At 40.7% G+C, this 19241-nt stretch overlaps 1 protein-coding gene across 10 annotated transcripts in view; it reads right to left on the bottom strand.

Moving 5' to 3' along the window:
• The window catches only part of LOC112248453 (fibroblast growth factor receptor 1-A-like), a 45856-nt gene extending 26961 nt beyond the window's left edge, over window positions 1–18895 (bottom strand). For 7 of the 10 annotated variants that reach the window (XM_042320535.1, XM_042320541.1, XM_042320542.1 and 4 more), the window contains exons 1-2: window positions 18130–18820; window positions 2363–2543 (exon numbers count right to left, since the gene is read on the bottom strand). In XM_042320535.1, coding sequence (XP_042176469.1) covers window positions 2363–2516 — 154 coding nt within the window. In that variant the 5' untranslated portion in view covers window positions 2517–2543; window positions 18130–18820. The other 3 variants (XM_042320539.1, XM_042320537.1, XM_042320536.1) reach the window with 2 other exon arrangements.
• Between the last annotated feature and the right edge of the window lie 346 nt (window positions 18896–19241).

The following is a 19241-nucleotide window of genomic DNA, read 5'->3' as shown; positions in this document are numbered from 1 at the left end:
TGTGTGTAACTAAAAATACAGGTGAATAGACAGTCAGTCAAACCAAAGTAGTAAGCTTTCCATGAGGAAGTTGTGGCTCAGTTGATCCTTCTGCTTCCATGGTTGGATTAAGATGAATTAGGGACCATATTTTCAGAAAGCAACCCAGCTGGAATAGTCTTGCTGGCATGCTTTCTTCCAACCATTTGGAAAAATTGATTGACAACCCTGAAAATCAACTTAATTACACAAAATCATGAAAGGGATTTTGTCTGAGAAGTAAGCATGCAACACAGGGTTTGAACAACAAAAAAAAGTGCTCGAGTCTATGAGCACAGGACTGCCTCCAAAAACTGAACACATTGGCTCCAGTCTATAGAACCTGCGCTGGCTTCCAGATAGGAAGCAATATGCCGTGTGAATGACTGTTGGGATTTCCTGCTCTCGCCGGAGTGATGGTTGAGTTGCAGCACAGAGATCTCAGTGAAAGCAGGGAGATGGCGTAAGCAGAAAGACCACTCTTGGTGGCCAGTCTCCCCCCACTGATACGACCGACCGAGTGAGTGAAGGGTTGATCGTGACAACAGACAGGAATTGCATGAAGTGATAGAACACAGGGTCTATTAGCAAACCCAAAAGTTTACATGGAAGGGATAACCTTTGAAAAACTTTGAGCAAATGACCAACATTTCCATCTAACCCCCTCTCTCTGTACTGTGCCTCTAAACCCCTCTATGTCTGAAGAGAGTCTGAATTAGAGTGACCATGGCAGCTCTGGGTTTTGAGTCCTCTACTGAAGTGTCAGTGTCTTTTCTGCTTTGACTGACAGCGCCACAGGCCTCAGTACAGGAAGCAGATCTCACAGTTCAAGGAATCCACTGGGAAACAGTTTTCCCATGCGGCCCCACCATTCGATGACTTGTCTCCTTTAGAGACTTCTCCTTTTGAGGAGGGCCTTTTCAACCCAATCCTCCTCAAAGAGAAACAAGCCACAAACAAATACTCAAGAGTAAGCAAAAAAAAAGTGTTTTTAAAGGAACTAAGTGACATGCATAAAAACATGACAATTTCCACGTAATAAGCTATTTTGTTTTCCACCCATGACAAAAAGAATGTGACCAAATAATTCTGCCGTGATTGTTTGTGAACAGCTGAAGCAATCAGTCACCCAGCGGGGAAGCATGAGGAAAGTGATGCACTCCCAAGTAGTGTAGAGAGGGGGGCTGGAAGAAAAGCAGAGGGGGCCCTAAATAATACCTGGCCATTTGGTGATTGAAAAGTGGGTGGAGAGAATGCATCAAGCTCCCCACTCCACCAGCAATACATCCTCCAGTCTTTCTCATTCTAGCTGTAAGAATATACACTGTCACTCTCTATGGTTTAGGAAGGGCTCCAAGTGGATTCATGTTTTTTTTCTTCTTTTTAACAGCTAATTTATAGTTTCCTGGTAGTTTACTCTATTCCATCTGGCAAAAAACAACAACAAACATTTTCATTACAAAAGAGAAGGAGAGGAGCAGGGACTGCTAGCTAGGTAGTGAAGCTGCCTGGGCCTGAGGCTACAGATGGGAGACATTTACTCCCTCCCCTCCCTCGGTATTGGGATAAACACAGCCTTGCCTAGTTTATTTAGAAGGCTTACAGCCCAAGATACCCTCGTTCATAATTACTTTAATTATAATGCTGGGCTTTATTATATTCCTTTTGCAGCACTCTACTTCCGACTGCTGAGTGGAAGCATCCAGAACTATACACCCACAAATCCAGGCAGCCATTACACTATTGGAATTTATCCAAAATACACATTTTTCAGGATTCTGTTTCAGTGACCCCTTTCCTTTTTTTCAGCCGAGCTTGTGCAACTATTGGGTTGCCTTTTTGTAGGCAACCTATAAACATAGCTATTTCAGTGCTAAAACAATAGAACATAGTAGAAACAGAGCCATGTCAAACTAGATCCAGTTAGGCTCATACAGGGAATTGGGTGGGGGCTGCACTGTGACTACAAAGAAACTTAAAACACTGGAAAAGTCTCTAGATTATAGTACAACTATAGAGACCAGAGGAATAAAAGCATTACAGGTAAGATGGAGTGCTTGTAAAATAAAATTACAAATTTAGACCATTGTTTATGTTGGTAACTACATCTTCTCTAAATCCATCTACTGAAGTACATTAATAATAAAAAAGGGCAGCATATGACCTATTTCAAAAGGGTCTGGGATAAGAGCCAGTCAAATATATTGTGGTTCATTTTGACCACAAAAACTTGATCAGGAGAAATGTGACAAGTAGACATACAATTTAGGTGATGGACTGGCGCCATATTTAAAATAAAATAAAACATAATAAAAAAATTAGGGGCCAGGGAGGGGAGTCTTACCTTCATCTGGGATGGCAGGCCGGGCCTGGGAGGGTAAAATCTGGGCAAGAAAGGCCAGAACCACCAGCATACTCTGCACCGCCAACATCCTGTGGGGTGCGCTACAGCTGTTGATTACTCTGTGACTGGAACTCCATCCGGACCTCTGGGGCATCAGCACTGAGGCATTCACTGTGCCAAACTGGAGGAACAGACAACAAGGTGAAACTGTGCTCACGTGACATGTGAAACACAAAATGCAAAATTATGATTTGAGAGCCTTGCATGAATACCCATGAGACCTAAACTGAGAGTTGGGCTTACCGCATGCTTCCCAGTCTAAACAGATAGCGCGTATATGAAGATGAAATGGTGACACTTTGGTTTTGGTGTTTTTTTCCCCGGCTGTTTGAACAACATTTTTCTTGATGCAAGCCAAAGTTCGGTAGCTGTAGTCTACGCCCCTCCGTTGGTGATTGGGCAACAGTAGGAATTCTTCAATTAAGTGCTTGATTTTATTCAGTGACAGACGACTAGTTTTCATGCAAATTCTTTCACTTGAGAAATACTGCACCAAAACGTCTTAGAATGAAAATTGCGTGACTAAGGCCTCCTCGGCAAAAACATCAAAATGAATGACAGATTTCTTGATTTACCTTAGATTGATTCTGACTATTGAGGAAGAGTTACTGTATGTTGAGTAAGGCATCTCAAGAGGGACAAACCGTAATATTGCCAATTTTTTCTAATTTTTCAAGCAAAGGTATTTTAAGGGAGTATGCAAAAACAGACATTCACGTCACCTAGTTGAGTTCTGATAGGAGCAAACTGAACCTGTATGCAGATGCCTTTAGCATGCTGAGGAAAAGTAGATGTTGAGCTTTGCTAAAAACTGAAACAGCTTGATTTCTCTCACAATGACTATTGCATTTAATGCCAAATTAACATGTTGTTCATGTAAAACAAACACCTTGAAAGACTAACGCTGCACCAGAGAATTATACTGAGCGGTAATATAAAAACACAACATGCAACAATTTCAAATATTTTTCTGAGTTTCGGTTCATATAAGGAAATCAGTCAATTGATATGAATTAGGCTCTAATCTATGGATTTCACATGACTGGGAATACAGATATGCATCTGTTGATCACAGATGGCCATTTTCTTTTAAGGTCTCACAATGGGCCTCAGGATCGTCACGTATTTCTGTGCATTCAAATTGCCATAGATAAAACGCAATTGTGTTCGTTGTCTGTAGCTTATGCCTGCCTATATCATAACCCCAATGCCACCATGGGGCACTCCGTTCACAACGTTGACATTAGCAAACCGCTCACCCATACAACAACATACACTTGGTCTGCGGTTGTGACGCCAGTGGACGTACTACCAAATTCTCTAAAACGGAGGCGACTTATGGCAGAGAAATTAACATTAAATTCTCTGGCAACAGCTCTGTAGGACATCCCTGTTGTCAGGATGCCAATTGCACTCCTCAAAACTTGAGACACCTTTGGCATTGTGTTGTGACAAAACTGCACATTTTAGAGTGGCCTTTTATTGTTTACAGCACAAGGGGGACCTGTGTAATGATTAGGGATGCACAAAATATTGGTGAACATATCGGAATCGGACAATAATAGCTAAAAATTCCAACATTGTATCAGCCTGATGTCTAGTGCAAACCAGATGTCAAAGCTGACGTGCATACCTATATAACGTGACGTAATGACCAAGTAAAATTTTGCCCTACATGTGCAACACAGCATTCCTAACCTAGCCCACAATGTCTGCTGTGTGCATCGAGTCGTCCACAAGTCGAGCAGTCATTTGAAAGATTAAGAACATTTCAGAGGCAACTCAAAGGCGAAATCCATTAACGCCAAGATAATGGAATTCCTTGCCAATCAACCGTTCTCTGTCAGGGGTGATGTTGGCTTTCACGATTGGTCGAGCACCGGTACACACTATCAAGTGCGCTATTTTTCAGATGTTGCCCTACCAGAGTCACAGTGATATCGTCACTGCATACTATGGAACGCCGTTTGGGTCTTTGCGTATTTGACACGTCAAATAACACAGTTCTATTATATAATGTGTGTTCTGAATTTGCACGTGCAAGCCAAGTGCCACCACTACTATCAGTAGCAGTCAAAGCTGTACGAAAAAGTCAGCAGACATAGGCCACGAACAATGTTTACAATACCGCGTTGGTAATAAAGAATTATTTGTTCGACCGCAACTTCTGGGGTAGCTAGCTTTAGCTTTGTGCCAAGCTAGCACTAATACAACCAGCCTGAAAACAATGACCAGTAGAAACTGCAGTCATTTTTATTATTCTTAGCAACGATTTAGGAATCCTTGTGAGTAAGTATTAGCTAGGTAGCCACTTGTTCGCCTATTGAAATTTAACTTCAGTTCATGAAAATAAATAGCTAGCCAGCTACTTAACCCTGTTGACCAAAACTAACGTTATAAGCAGCCAGCTAGCTTCATCTGGCTAGAGGCTCGACCGGACCGAAGCTAGCCACAATAAGGATTAGGCACAAGAGTGGAATTTGCGGTTTTCCTTCAACATAAAAGTACCTCTTTGAAAGTGATGTAGAAGGTTACAATTGGTGGAATCATGCCATATTTAGACTAGATAATGTTAAACAAGGTTGGAATGTGAAGCAATGAAATGGGGTATCAGTCTACTCCAGTGGTCGCCAACCGGTTGATCAAGATCGATCTTCAAGGCATTCCTAGTCAATCACCAAATATTTCTGTAGAAAAGCCAATGAACGATAAAGGCTTGCGCTCCTTTTTAAAAATTGTTTTGGGCAGTTGCCGGTAGGTGCACTTGATTCAAAAGTCCTGTGCACCAGGTAAGCAAAGTGTTCTCATGAGACAAACTCCGCCTACCCGGCAGACCGGCAAATCTGTGACTAAATCGAGTGCAACTACTGCGCTGCCCAATCAGATAGCTCAAATCACTGTGGCTACAGAGCTTACATGATCCTGGCCAAAGCCAAGTTTAATAGGCTACTAGTCTACGTAAGATTTAATAACTTTTAAAACCATGACCATAGAAAGACTCAACGAATACAGCAAAGAGCTGCTGTTTATATGAGTGAGTTCATGTTTAAGTTTATAATCAGCACTGTCACTGTTTATATTCAACACTATTACAAAACACGCTTCTCTGTACTTCCGCTCGGGCTGCCACTGCAATGAATGAGTAGCCAAGTATGGAAAGCCCTACATTTAATTACTATTAGCTTGTGTCAATTTTAATTATTAAGGAATATTTAACTTTCTCTGGTCATAGGAACAACATGAATTTGTGCATGATGCAGATGCGGTGCGACTCGAGTTGCGCCATCAGGTGGAAGACTGTGTCACCTCTCTCAGTCTCATCGGAGGAAAGGAAGGAGAGAGCAGGGACCGTGGTAGGAAGGAAAAAAAATTGTTTAACGGTCATCCAACTCGGAAACTTGGGCATCTTTCTAGAGCTCCGACCTGAAGATCACTGATGTCGTGATTTGACCTCGTTGACCATCAGATGCAGTCCAGTAAAATTAAAACGGATATTATTTAAATTCATGCTCCACAGTGCCTCACAAGTGCTAAACCAACTGATCTAATTTGTTATCAAAGCTCGAGTTTTGAAATATAATATGGTCTGATAAACAATATTGGCAGGCCAATCATACATCTAATATGCGGTGATAATGTATTAGGCCTACTGCCCAAACCTCATACCTACAAAACTGTTTGTGTGAGGTTAATGTAAAAAAAATATCTGAGCAGTAGATCTCAGCTTGCTTTTTGACTGCAAAAGTTATCTTGTCTCAGAAAAGGTTGGTAACCACTGGTCTACTCGGTGACACCCACAGAACACAACTGAAGAGTTTATGCAAATATTAGCGTTGTAGCTCTTATCGCAGGATTGTGACTGTGTGAAATCACCTCCCCAGTCAGCCTATTGTGTATTGACATTCATATTGCACTGTACAGCTTTCACGATTGGGGATCAATTAAAATGGGGTATCAGTCTAGTCAATACCCAAGATATTTTTTCACAACGTCCTCCTCAGAGTTAGACTCCAAAACATCCACGCAGTATTGTTTTCCCTTGGGAATAGTGTTCAATACACATAGATTGACAATAAATGTGGATCAGTTCACAGTTGTTTCAGAGTCCCGCAATAAGAGCTACGGCACTAATGTTCTCTGGGTGTCACTGAGTAGACTGATACCCCATGTCATTGATCCACAATCCATAGGTAAGGCTGTACAGTGAAATAAGTATGCCCTCAATGCAATTCTAAAGAATAATACATCCAGTGTGATTTCAGATTGTCGAACTAACAAAATTGTCCTCATTTTATATAACATTCCAACCTCGTTTAGCATGATCTATTCAATTATGGCATAATTCTAGTATTTGTATTCATTTGCATCACTGTCAATGACACTTATTTTTAAGGCTAACTGCAAAGTCCACTATTGTGGCTAGCTTCACATAGATGGGGCCGACCATTAAATCGAAGGGTTATTTTAGATGACACCTAGCTATAAAGTTAGCTAGCTAACTATAGCTACTGAAACAGATGTCGTTTTGCTATGTTTGGGGGAAGAACATTGTTTGCATCCATGAGCTAGCTAGCATTTTTTTAAATGACCAGCACTGCAGGTGCGCGTGACAACTTTACCAGTATACCATTTCTGGTAATGGGGACATACGTAAATGCCAACAAAATAACTTTTGTCAGTGTGGTGTGTGTGTAACCTTTATTTAACTAGGCAAGTCAGTTAAGAACAAATTCTTATTTACAATGATGGCCTACCCCGGTCGACGCTGGGCCAATTGTGTGCCGCCGTATGGGACTCCCAATCATGGCCGGATGTGATACAGCCTGGATTCGAACCAGGGATTGTAGTGACACCTCTTGCACTGAGATGCAGCGCCTTAACGCACACACATGGACGCAGCGGTCTAACTATTTAACTGTACTAGAATGCTTATAAAGGTCACTAACATTTTAAATATCGGTATAGTTTTGTTGAGCGAGGAAAATATCAGAATCAGAAAAAATATAATCTCGGTGCATCACTAGCTATTATCATGCTGTTTAAATCAGCTTCTTGATATGCCCCACCTGTCAGGTGGATGGATTATCTTGACAAATGAGAAATGCTCACTTATTGGAATGTAAACAAATTTGTGCACAAAATTTGAGAGAAATAAAGCTTTGTGTACATGAACATCTTCTGGGATCTTTCACTTCAGCCCCCGAAACATGGGACAAACACTTTACATGTTGCGTTTATATTTTTGTTCAGTGTAACAAGTACAAGAGATTTTCCATTGTTGTTTGATAAAAAAGTAGGTTTTTGAATTAAGGTTGGTGTTTGCATTTTTTTCATGTGCAGATACTCCCTGTGTGATAAGAAAATACAAAGCATGCATCAGATTGTTTTGGAATACCTGAATAAACAAGTGAAATTGTATTCCCTAGTTCTAAAGAAAGTTGTTTAAGTATTTATATGCAAAGAGTAGCTAAAACACCTTTCTTTACAAGCAGTAACTTTAAATAAGCTTGTTCTAAAAAAGGCAACAATCTTTGTTGCCATGATACAACAAGGAGGAAACAATATATAAGAATAAAGAGAGGATACAAGAGATAACTGGGCAGGCAGAGCTCATGTGACAGACTTGCTCCCCCATGGCTGTTGATAGCCAATTGAAGCTGGGGACGTATGTTGTAAATTGGCACACTGCTGTGGGTGACCCTCACATGCATATCTGCTCACCCCTACACCATCTGGCCAAAGAGATTAACACTTGCCCCTCACCCCCATAATCCCCCGAGGCATTTGTTAAGGACCCAAAAACTAAGGGCTGTTACGTGACACCCCTGTAGAGAGGCAGCCAAGCCATAATAATATATATATTTTTTTTTACACTCACAGATCTATCACCCAAGAGTTGGTTTGGCCCCAACCCCAGCGCAATCTCCAACCACAACTTGTTCTCATCCCTGTCAAGTTGTTGTAGTGTGCTGGATTCTGAGAACATGCCTATTCGAAAACAATGAAGTCCACATACATTTTGCCTAAAGTAACAAGCATTAGCATCTTTGGAATCAAATCAGCAATATACATGATATTGGATGCATATATGAAAATAGTCTACATAGTTCACTGATGTAAAAGCATGTAGGAGTAAAATCTATAGATCCAAACAAAAAACGGGAAACGTCCAGGGCAGGTCAGGTCATCCATATGAGTTAACAGATTGGCTGTCTAACAGGCAATAATGATGGGCAAAGTCTGAATGGTCTTCCACTTAAACATGTTCCTTGTACTGTCGTCAAAATAAATTCAATTTCACTTTCCAAGAATGGCCTAGTGTTCCGGCACAGAACCGTAAGCAGTGAGTCAGTGCCTGGTCAGGCTCCAAGAATCCACTTCAGCTGCCAAACAGAAGGAAGTCCGCACAGCACACGGCCAACCACGTTCCCTGAGCGCTCATCACTACACAACTCTCCATGATGAGGGAACCAATGATGTCGTCAGTGTGAAATATAACGCAACGCCCATTTCCAAGTTTGTCAAGTGCAACCTGCATTTTTACTGTAGGCCTACGCTAAAAACATTCCGCACAAAACACACAAATGGTTAAATTAATGTTTTCTGAATATTATATAATCAGAAACAACTATTCCAAAAAGGAATTATTGACATTAATAAACACTTTTAATCTTGTGGTCCACTAGACTCCTCAGGTACCTTTTGAGAAAAGCACACAAAACAAACAAGACGTTCAGTTAATTTATTCTCACCATCTCTGACAACTACGGATATTGACATAAGCATTACGCATCTGCAGCACCGCTTGAGTTGTAAAATACCCTCATCTCATAGATGTTGTGCAACAGGGTTTGGAAATAAATACACAGTCACAAGAGATGTGGTCTCTGGCAGTTGACACTAGCATTGTTAAATGTGTTCTTGAATCGAGTCCGTAAGGCTGCTAGAATACAATTACTTTTAGTGTAAGTAGACACTTATCCAAGTAAACAAAAACATTTTCTCTCAAACAATAGGTGTGGGGTCCCAGCTTATCGTGTCACATAGCCTCTACTGAACATACAATCACACTGAATCCACACGGAGTCACATTTGAGACAGAGATGAGCTGCTGGATCAATGTGTAATGCAGGTCACACAAGAGTTGTGAGTTTTGATAGAGACAAGAGAAATTTGTAAACGTTTTAGCAATCAGAATGCGACGAGATCTGCCTTCACAAAGCATGAGTAAGTCGCTTTGGATAAAAGGGTCTGCTAAATGGCATATTTTTTATAATATAAAGTTGAATTTAAACATGTAGAGAGACAGGGTATAAGCCCAAGCATGGCCCCATAATTACTGTATCCATCCATGCATTCAATTCCTTAGCTCTGTTAGATTCTGTAGTCCAACCCCACTCATTTCTCCCCTCCCAGAGCCAGTCTACGGAGCAGACACACCAAGCTTCTCTCCATGGAAGTTCAATTTAGGGGCCTTACTCAGTTTGCCCATTCCATCCAGTTAAGCTGCTTTCACAAGTCGGCAGCAGTCAGATGTGTTTAGTCTGCTTTTCACCATTAAGTATGCCATTGCCGACTGTTGATCTGGTTGTGTTAGAACTACAAGAAAGATTTTATAGCCATTTAAACTCTCGTAAGAATGTTTCAGATGAACAACATGTTCACTTATTAGATGGTTCTCCAATTGAACATGTTCCAGCATATAAATACTTAGGTACTTGGATTGATATGGATTTGACGTTAAAAAAAATCATAAACATATGAGCTGGTTAAGAAGCTAAGATTTAAAGTTGGCTATTTCTACAGAAACAGATTGTGCCTTTCTCTAAACTGGACCCAAGCTACGTTAATGCCATTCGTTTCGTCACAGGTGACAGTTTCGATACACGTCACTGCATCAAAAGGTTGGCTGGACTTCGCTAAAAGACCCACAGATCTATACATTAATCCCTATTTGTTTAAAAATTCCATCTAACTAGGTAAATCTGCACCCTTTGCCTTGACTGTTTTACACACTTGCCATTCTCTCAACCAGCTTCACATGGAATGCAGTCTTAAAGGAATTCCCACATATGCTAAGCACTTGTTGGCTGCTTTTCCTTCCCCCTGCAGTCCACCTCATCCCAAACCATCTCAATTGGGGTGAGGTCGGGTGATTGTGGAGGCCAGGTCATCTGATGCAGCAGTCCATCACTCTCCTTCTTGGTCAAATAGCCCTTACACAGCCTGGAGGTGTGTTGGGTCATTGTCCTGTTGAAAAACAAATGATAGTGGAAGAAAGGGCAAACCGGATGGGATGGCATATCGCTTCAGAATGCTGTGGTAGCCATGCTGGTTAAGTGTGCCTTGAATCCTAAATAAATCACTGACAGTGTCACCAGCAAAGCACGCCCACACCACTCCTCCGTGCTTCACGAGGGGATCCATACATGCGGCGATCATCTGTTCACCTACTCTGCGTCTCACAAAGACACGGTGGTTGGAACCAAAAACCTCAAATTTGCACTCATCAGACCAAAGGACAGATTTCCACCGGCCTAATATCCACTGCTCGTGTTTCTTGGCCCAAGCAAGCATATTTTTCTTATTGGTGGCCTGTAGTAGTGGTTTCTTTGCAGCAATTTGACCATGAATACCTGATTCATGCAGTCTCCTCTGAACAGTTGATGTTGAGCTGTCTGTTACTCTATGAAGCATTTATTTGGGCTGCAATCTGATGTGCAGTTAACTCGAATGAACTTATCCTCTGCAGCAGAGGTAACTCTGAATATTCCTTTCCCGTTGTGGTCCGCACGATAACCAGTTTCCACAAATTAACAAGGCACACCTGTTAATTGAAATGCATTCCAGGTGACTACCTCATGAAGCTGGTTGAAAGAACGCCAAGTGTGCAAAGCTGTCATCAAGGCAAAGGGTGGCTTTGAAGAATCTCAAATATAAAACATATTTTGATTTGTTTAACACTTTTGGTTACGACATGATTCCATGTGTGTTATTTCATAGTTGTCTTCACTATTATTATAGGAAAAAGTACAAATAAAGAAAAACCCTGGAATGAGTGAGTAGGTGTCCAAACTTTTGATGGTACACACACTTAGGATGGAGTCATTATAACTCATTTTTCAACCACTCCACAAATGTCTTGTTAACAAACTATAGTTTTGGCAAGTCGGTTAGGACATCTACTTTGTGCATGACAAGTAATTTTCCCGACAATTGCTTACAGACAGATTATTTCATTGTATCACAATTCCAGTGGGTCAGAAGTATACATACACTAAGTTGACTGTGCCTTTAAACAGCTTGGAAAATTTCAGAAAATGATGTCATGGCTTTAGAGGCTTCTGACAGGGTAAGTGACATCATTTGACTGAATTGGAAGTGTACCTGTGGATGTATTTCAAGGCCTACCTTCAAACTCAGTGCCTCTTGATTTTCCCATGATGTCAAGCAAAAAGAAATCAGCCAAAAAAAAGTGTAGACCTCCACAAGTCTGGTTCATCTTGGGAGCAGTTTCCAAATGCCTGAAGGTGACACGTTCATCTGTACAAACAACAGTATGCAAGTATAAACACCATGGGACCACGCAGCCGTCATACCGCTCAGGAAGGAGACGCGTTCTGTCTCCTAGAGATGAGCGTACTTTGGTGTGAAAAGTGCAAATCAATCCCAGAACAAAAGCAAAGGACCTTGTGAAGATGCTGGAGGAAACAGGTACAAAAGTATCTATATCCACAGTAAAACGAGTCCTATATTGACATACCCTGAAAGGCCGCTCAGCAAGGAAGAAGCCACTGCTCCAAAACCTCCATAACAAAGCCAGACTACGGTTTGCAACTGCACATGGGGCCAAAGATTGTACTTTTGGAGAAATGTCCTCTGGTCTGATGAAACCAAAATAGAACTGTTTGGCCATAATGAGCATCGTTATGTTTGGAGGAAAAAGGGGGAGGCTTGCAAGCCGAAGAACACCATCCCAACTGTGAAGCACAGGGGTGGCAGCATCATGTTGTGGGGGTGCTTTGCTGTAAGAGGGACTGATGCACTTCACAAAATAGATGGCTTCATGAGGATGGAAAATTGTGTGGATATATTGAAGCAACATCTCAAGACATCAGTCAGGAAGCTAAAGCTTGGTTGCAAATGGGTCTTCCAAATGGACAATGACCCCAAGCAGACTTCCAAAGTTGTGGCAAAATGGCTTAAGGACAACAAAGTCAAGGTATTGGAGTGGCCATCACAAAGCCCTGACCTCAATCAGAAAATTTGTGGACAGAACTGAAAAGGTGTGTGCGGGCAAGGCCTACAAACCTGACTCAGTTACACCCGCTCTGTCAGCAGGAATGGGCCAAAATTCACCCAACTTATTGTGGGAAGCTTGTGGAAGGCTACCCGAAATGTTTGACCCAAGTTAAGCAATTTAATCTCTTCGGGCTAGGGGGCAGTATTTTGAAATCTGGATGAAAAGCATGCCCAAAGAAAACTGCATGTTACTCAGGCCCAGAAGCTAGGATATGCATATAATTGGTAGATTTGGATAGAAAACTCTAAAGTAAAATAATGAGTAATGAGTATAACAGAACAGATATGGCAGGCGAAAACCTGAGGACAAACCATCCCCCAAAAAATGTTCAGCCTACCACTTTTCCAATGGCTGTCATGTTATTTCTGAGGCGAAAACCTCCCAGATTGCAGTTCCTAGGGCTTCCACTATATGTCAGTCTTTAGAAAGAGTTTCAGGGTTGTTTTTGAAAAAAATGAGTTAGAATTTGTAGTTTTTCTAAGTGGCTGCCATTTTGGCTGTAGTGTTTCCATGTGCGTGGATGAGAGCACGTTCTTTGTTTTTTTAAATCTCCGGTAAAGACAATAACGATTCTCTGTCTTAAATGTTATCGTTTATTTACCGATTAGGGTACCGGAGGTTTGATTATAAACATTGTTTGACTTGTTTGGAGAAGTTCATTGGTAATGTTTGGGATTAATTTTGTATGCATTTTGAAGGAGGGAAACCGGTGGAGTATTGAATGAAGCGCACCAGCTAAACTGAGTGTTTGGGGATATAATGGACTTCATTGAACAAAAGGACCTTTTGGAGTGCCAACAGAAGAAGAGCTTCAAAGGTAAGGCATTTATTATATCACTATTTCTGACTTTCATGGCGCACCTGCCTTGGTTTAAATTTTTTCCCATGCTTTTGTATGAGGGGCGCTAGACCTCAGATAATCGCATGATGTGCTTTCACCGTAAAGCCTTTTTGAAATCTGACACAGCAGCTGGATTAACAAGAAGTTTATTTTGACGTATGACACTTGTATTTTCATGAATGTTAAATATTTCTATCATTTGAATTTCACGCTCTGCAATTTCACAGGATGTTGAGGTGGATCGCTAGCGGAACACCTGCGCCAGAAAGGTTACAGAAAGGTTTGCCAGCAGCATACCACCCTGCATACCACAGCTGGCTTGCTTCTGAATCTAAGAAGGGTTGGTCCTGGTCAGTTCCTGGATGGGAGACCAGATGCTGCTGGAAGTGGTGTTGGAGGGCCAGTAGGAGGCACTCTTTCCTCTGGTCTAAAAGAAATGTCCCAATGCCGCATGGCAGTGATTGGGGACACTGCCCTGTGTAGGGTGCCGTCTTTCGGATGGGACCTTAAACGGGTGTCCTGACTCTAAGGTCATTAAAGATCCCATGGCACTTATCGTAAGAGTAGGGTTGTTAACCCCGGTGTCCTGGCTAAATTCCCAATCTGGCCCTCAAACCATCATGGTCACCTAATAATCCCCAGTTTACAATTGGCTCATTCATCCCCCTCTCCCCTGTAACTATTCCCCAGGTCGTGGCTGCAAATGAGAACGTGTTCTCAGTCAACTTAACTGGTAGAATAACAGATAAAATAAATAAAAACAGACAATGTTACCAAATACTAATTGAGTGTATGTAAACTTCTGACCCACTGGGAATGTGATGAAAGAAATAAAAGCTGAAATAAATAATTCTCTACTTTTATTCTGCCATTTCACATTCTTAAAATAAATTGGTGATCCTAACTGACCTAAGACAGGGAATTTGTACTAGGATTACATTTCAGGAATTGTGAAAAACTGAGTTTAAATGTATTTGGCTAAGGTGTATGTAAACTTCCGACTTCAACTGTATGCATGCATGTATGTATGCATGCATGTATGTATGCATGTATGCATGTATGCATGTATGTATGTATGTATGTATGCATGTCTAGTACCAGTCAAAAGTTTGGACACACCTACTCACTCATTGATTTTGACAACATATTTAGAAACTTGGAAGAATTCAGTCCTTTTTTTATTTTTATTCATTTTTACTTTACCAGGGAAGACACATTGAGACGTAGGCCTATTTTTCAAAATGTGCCCTGCACAATACAATACATACACACATATGCAGGGCACATTTTGAAAAATAGGCCTACGTCTCAATGTGTCTTCCCTGGTAAAGTAAAAATGAATAAAAATAAAAAAAGGACTGAATTCTTCCAAGTTTCTAAATATGTTGTTTAGTTACTATGCATGTGCATCAAGTATTGTAACAAGGTGATCTCCATTTCAAAAGATGTATAACTTCAGTCTATTTTTCATATAAATTACAGGTAAGATTCTCCAATGTAGGTTAAGTTATTCAATGCCACATTTCACCACAAACTATTATTAAATCACTGAAACAACTTTCCAGAGAAACAGTAAGCTACAATAACTCTGTGCCAACCCAGCAGCCTAGTAAATTACAGGGCAGGACAATTCCTCACTTCCTTTCCTACAGCTCAACAGAACAACTTTTTTTTCTGGTAAACTCCCTAAGGGAATGCCGCTTAGCTCAACCATCCATCTTCTCCCTCTCATTTAAAACCAACTTGATAGTAACTTTGTAGGCTCATTGACACTACCATTCTAAACCTGCTTCCATACAAAGTCAGCATTAGCAACACTGAATTGGCAAAGCAGGCTTTTGGGGTGGACACATGATTTAATTTATACTGAACAAAACTAAAATGCAACAATTTAAAATATTTTACTAAGTTACAGTTCATATAAAGTAATCAGTCAATTTAAACAAATAAATTAGGCCATAATTTATGGATTTCACATGACTGGGAATACAGAAACACATATGTTGGTCACATATACCTTTAAAAAAATAAAGTATGGGCAAGGATCAGAAAACCAGTCAGTATCTGGTGTGACTACCATTTGCCTCATGCAGTGCGACATCTCCTTTGCATAGAGTTGAACAGGCTGTTGATTTGTCTGTGGAATGTTGTCCCACCCCTCTTCAATGGCTGTGCAAAGTTGCTGGATATTAGCGGGAACTGGAACACGCTGTCGTACACGTTGATCCAAAGCATCCCAAACACGGTCAATTGGTGGCATGTCTGGTGAGTTTGCAGGCCATGCAAGAACTGGGACAGGTTTAGCTTCCAGGAATTGTGTACAGAATCTTGCGACATGGGGCCGTGCATTATCATGCTGAGACACGAGGTGGTGGTGGCAGATTAATGGTACAACAATGGGCCTCAGGATCTTGTCACGGTATCTCTGTGCATTCAAATTGCCGTTGATAAAATGCAATTGTGTTGGTTGTTCGTAGCTTATGTCTGCCCATACCATAACACCATGGGGCATTCTGTTCACAGCATTGACATCAGCAAAATGATCGCCCACACAACACCATACATGTGGTTTGCGGTTGTGAGGCCGTTTGGACCTACTGCCAAATTCTCTAAATTGACGTTGGAGACGGCTTATGGTAGACATTCAATTCTCTGGCAACAGCTCTGGTGGACATTCCTGCAGTAACCAATCGCACGCTCCCTCAAATCTTGATACATCTCTGGCGTTATTGTATGTGACAAAACTGCATATTTTAGTGGCCTTATTGTCCCCATCACGAGGTGCACCCATGTAATGATCATGCCGTTTGCTATGCCACACCTGTCAGGTGGATGGATTATCATAGCAAAATAATAATCTGTGCACAAATCTGTGCACAAAATGAGAAATAATATTTTTGTGAGTATGGAATATTTCTGGGATCTTTTATTTAAGTTCATGAAACATGGGACCAACACTTCACATTAAGCATTTATATTTCTGCTCAGTGTAGTTTCAGAGGTGTGCACTATAAAAAGTGATGGGGAAATCTACTTTCCTCACACCACATAGATAGATCTCAGTTGTTTTCACAAAGAGCCACAAGCAAGAATGAATCTGCAAGCAGAACAGTTACCTGTTTGCATTGTACACTATGTACCATTCTCCCAGTAAGTATGCTTACTACTTGGGGAAACAGACAGCCTGAAATCAAAACCCTGTAACTGATACTTCTAAGTAGTATTATTTCACAGCAAAAAAGCATCTTCCAATCAATATGCTCTTGATCTTATTTGTTTCACGTTGTAAACACTCGACATGTGCATTCATGGAAGTCAATTTAGTTGACTAAGCTTATTCCCAGGAGCCTTTGAGAGTTATGTGAAACAAACAAGCGAGTACTAAAGCATCTTTCCTTAAAAACGATCTAAAAAAAGACTGAATCTGAAGGAGAAGGCGTAGGGATTTGGCTGGTATAAATCAGGATCCCTCCCTCTTGAAAAGTTTGGGAATGTTAGGATGGCTAGGCCCTACTGACGACCACTGGAAATGTTGGCGATTAAAGATAAGAGTACTATAGGCTAGAGAGAGCAGGGGGGTGTGATCCTAGAAACCCTAAAAAGTATCGATATTTTAAAGCAGAAGGGTACCTAATTCCAATCTGAGGTAAATAAATAATGCAAAGAACACTTTTTTTGTTTTCTTCAGAAGTTAATTTCAAATTATGGGCTATTTTGAAGACAGACTCAAGCAAAATCTTGTGCAAACGTGTTATGTCAAAACAAGCACTGACTTGAAGCTTTTAATTAGCCAGGAACACAGGTGACGGCGGTAAAGGCAATATATCTAACAAAAAGGGAATGACAAACATTTTCAAAATAAACATTACAAAAACAGTAAATACACTGCATAGCCACCACGCCATAATATTTCTTAATTGAAAATGCAAACTGATAAAAACCCTCTAACCAAAGGTGTAACATTATGCATGTCATACTGAGGAAGGGGAACTTAAATCCTAATGTAGGCCTATGTTAGGGCTAATTGAAGGGATCAACCAGAAAAGCAACAAAATAAATTACAACAAATAAATACTCAACATTCTCCCAATGTTCCAAGTGTTTGAAGATGTGACTGAGCTTCCAGATGGTTATTGACCCCCCACTACTCCAAATGCTCTCCCAAACGAATTAAGCACGACAAACAAATTAAATTACAAAACCCATCACCAAATGTAAAATTTTCAACCGAATACACAGGCAATTTTCTAAAATGTGTCAAATAAAAAACTTGAAGGGGAAAATAAAAGTCCAGTCACATCATTGGTGCATGGTTTGTTTCCAAACCAGAAACATATGTCCAGACTCCATATAGGAGGGGGACTAGTGTTACAGGCAATTAAAAAAAAAAAGTTAAACAAAAATGTTCTTTCTGAGAGTCATCTGTCACAATGTGGATACCTGATACTGATCTAAATAATGCTAGATAGGTCTCCCTCACTAAAAATAATTCTAGCAGCACATGCTGTGCCGAACATGTAAATACAAATTATTCCAATTTACACCTTTAAAAAAAAAACCTACCTTTTTGACAAAACCCTCGAGAGGCGACGAAACTGCCAGTGTAGAAAAATGTTGTACTCCGAGATTTGATGTTAATTTTTTCTTTTACAAAAGCTTGAATATCCAACGTAGTTTATTTTAACCCGTAAATATGCGGTATTAAACGAAGAAACTTTTACAATATATTATACTTTTCCCACGTTTACCCAACTTGCCCAAAAGAAAAGAAAACAATGCGCAAAGCATCAAAAGAAACCTTCCTCCAGGGAGAAGTCTGCCCCAATCCCAGACCTTCAAAATGTACAAGGTAAAAACGTAGAAAGAAAAAAAATGTAGGATAGGACTACATTAGCTACTATAAAATGTGATTAAGTCTAGTTGTACCTTTCGGTACGAAAAGGTGTGCAATATTCCCACTTCAATTCTAAGAGATTTTAGAAGCGATAGAAGATCCGTTCGTCGTTTTCATAAATCCATTAGCTCACGAAGAAACAGTCAAACCGACTCCAAAAGTTCCTTTGCTGGGGTTTTACTGGCTGAAAGACTCGATATTAAATTGTTTTATTTGTGCGTTCATGTCTAACTTCTCTCAACTCAGGCTGCCCTCGACCACCCCCGGCCAAATTACTGCATACAGACAACGAGATTCCAGATTCGTGGAAGCCTTCCCCCCGACCATCGCAGCAAATGCCTATTCGCATCACTCGGTTAGAACAAACCTGGCTTCCCCTGCCATCCACAACACCTCTGTACCCACGTTTTTCAGCGCGCTCTTTGCATTGTGGGATTGTAGTTCTAAACGCGCGCTCTTTGCCCTCACACACAACACATTTCAGATTTTTTTTTTTTAACAGGAAATTATCCTAATTTGTATTACTGCATGTATGCTAATGTTCCTCTGAATGCTCAGCATTGATCCCGGAACAGACTTATTATAAAAGACGCACACATACACACACACAACCACACCATTCTATTTATCACAGTAGCTGCTGGGCATTAAGTCTTAACTGTATAGAACACAATATGTTGGCAATTAGACCTGACATAATAAATGTAAATCCGGGACACTCAAATTAGTATAATACTGGATGGGTAGGCGTATAATGCGAACGTCTAGCAACCCGAAGGTT

The sequence above is a fragment of the Oncorhynchus tshawytscha genome, linkage group LG04 (genome assembly GCF_018296145.1).
Source record: "Oncorhynchus tshawytscha isolate Ot180627B linkage group LG04, Otsh_v2.0, whole genome shotgun sequence".
Classification (NCBI taxonomy): domain Eukaryota; kingdom Metazoa; phylum Chordata; class Actinopteri; order Salmoniformes; family Salmonidae; genus Oncorhynchus; species Oncorhynchus tshawytscha.
The sequence above is the reverse complement of the archived record's forward strand: the minus strand, read 5'-3'. Positions and strand labels throughout refer to the sequence as shown.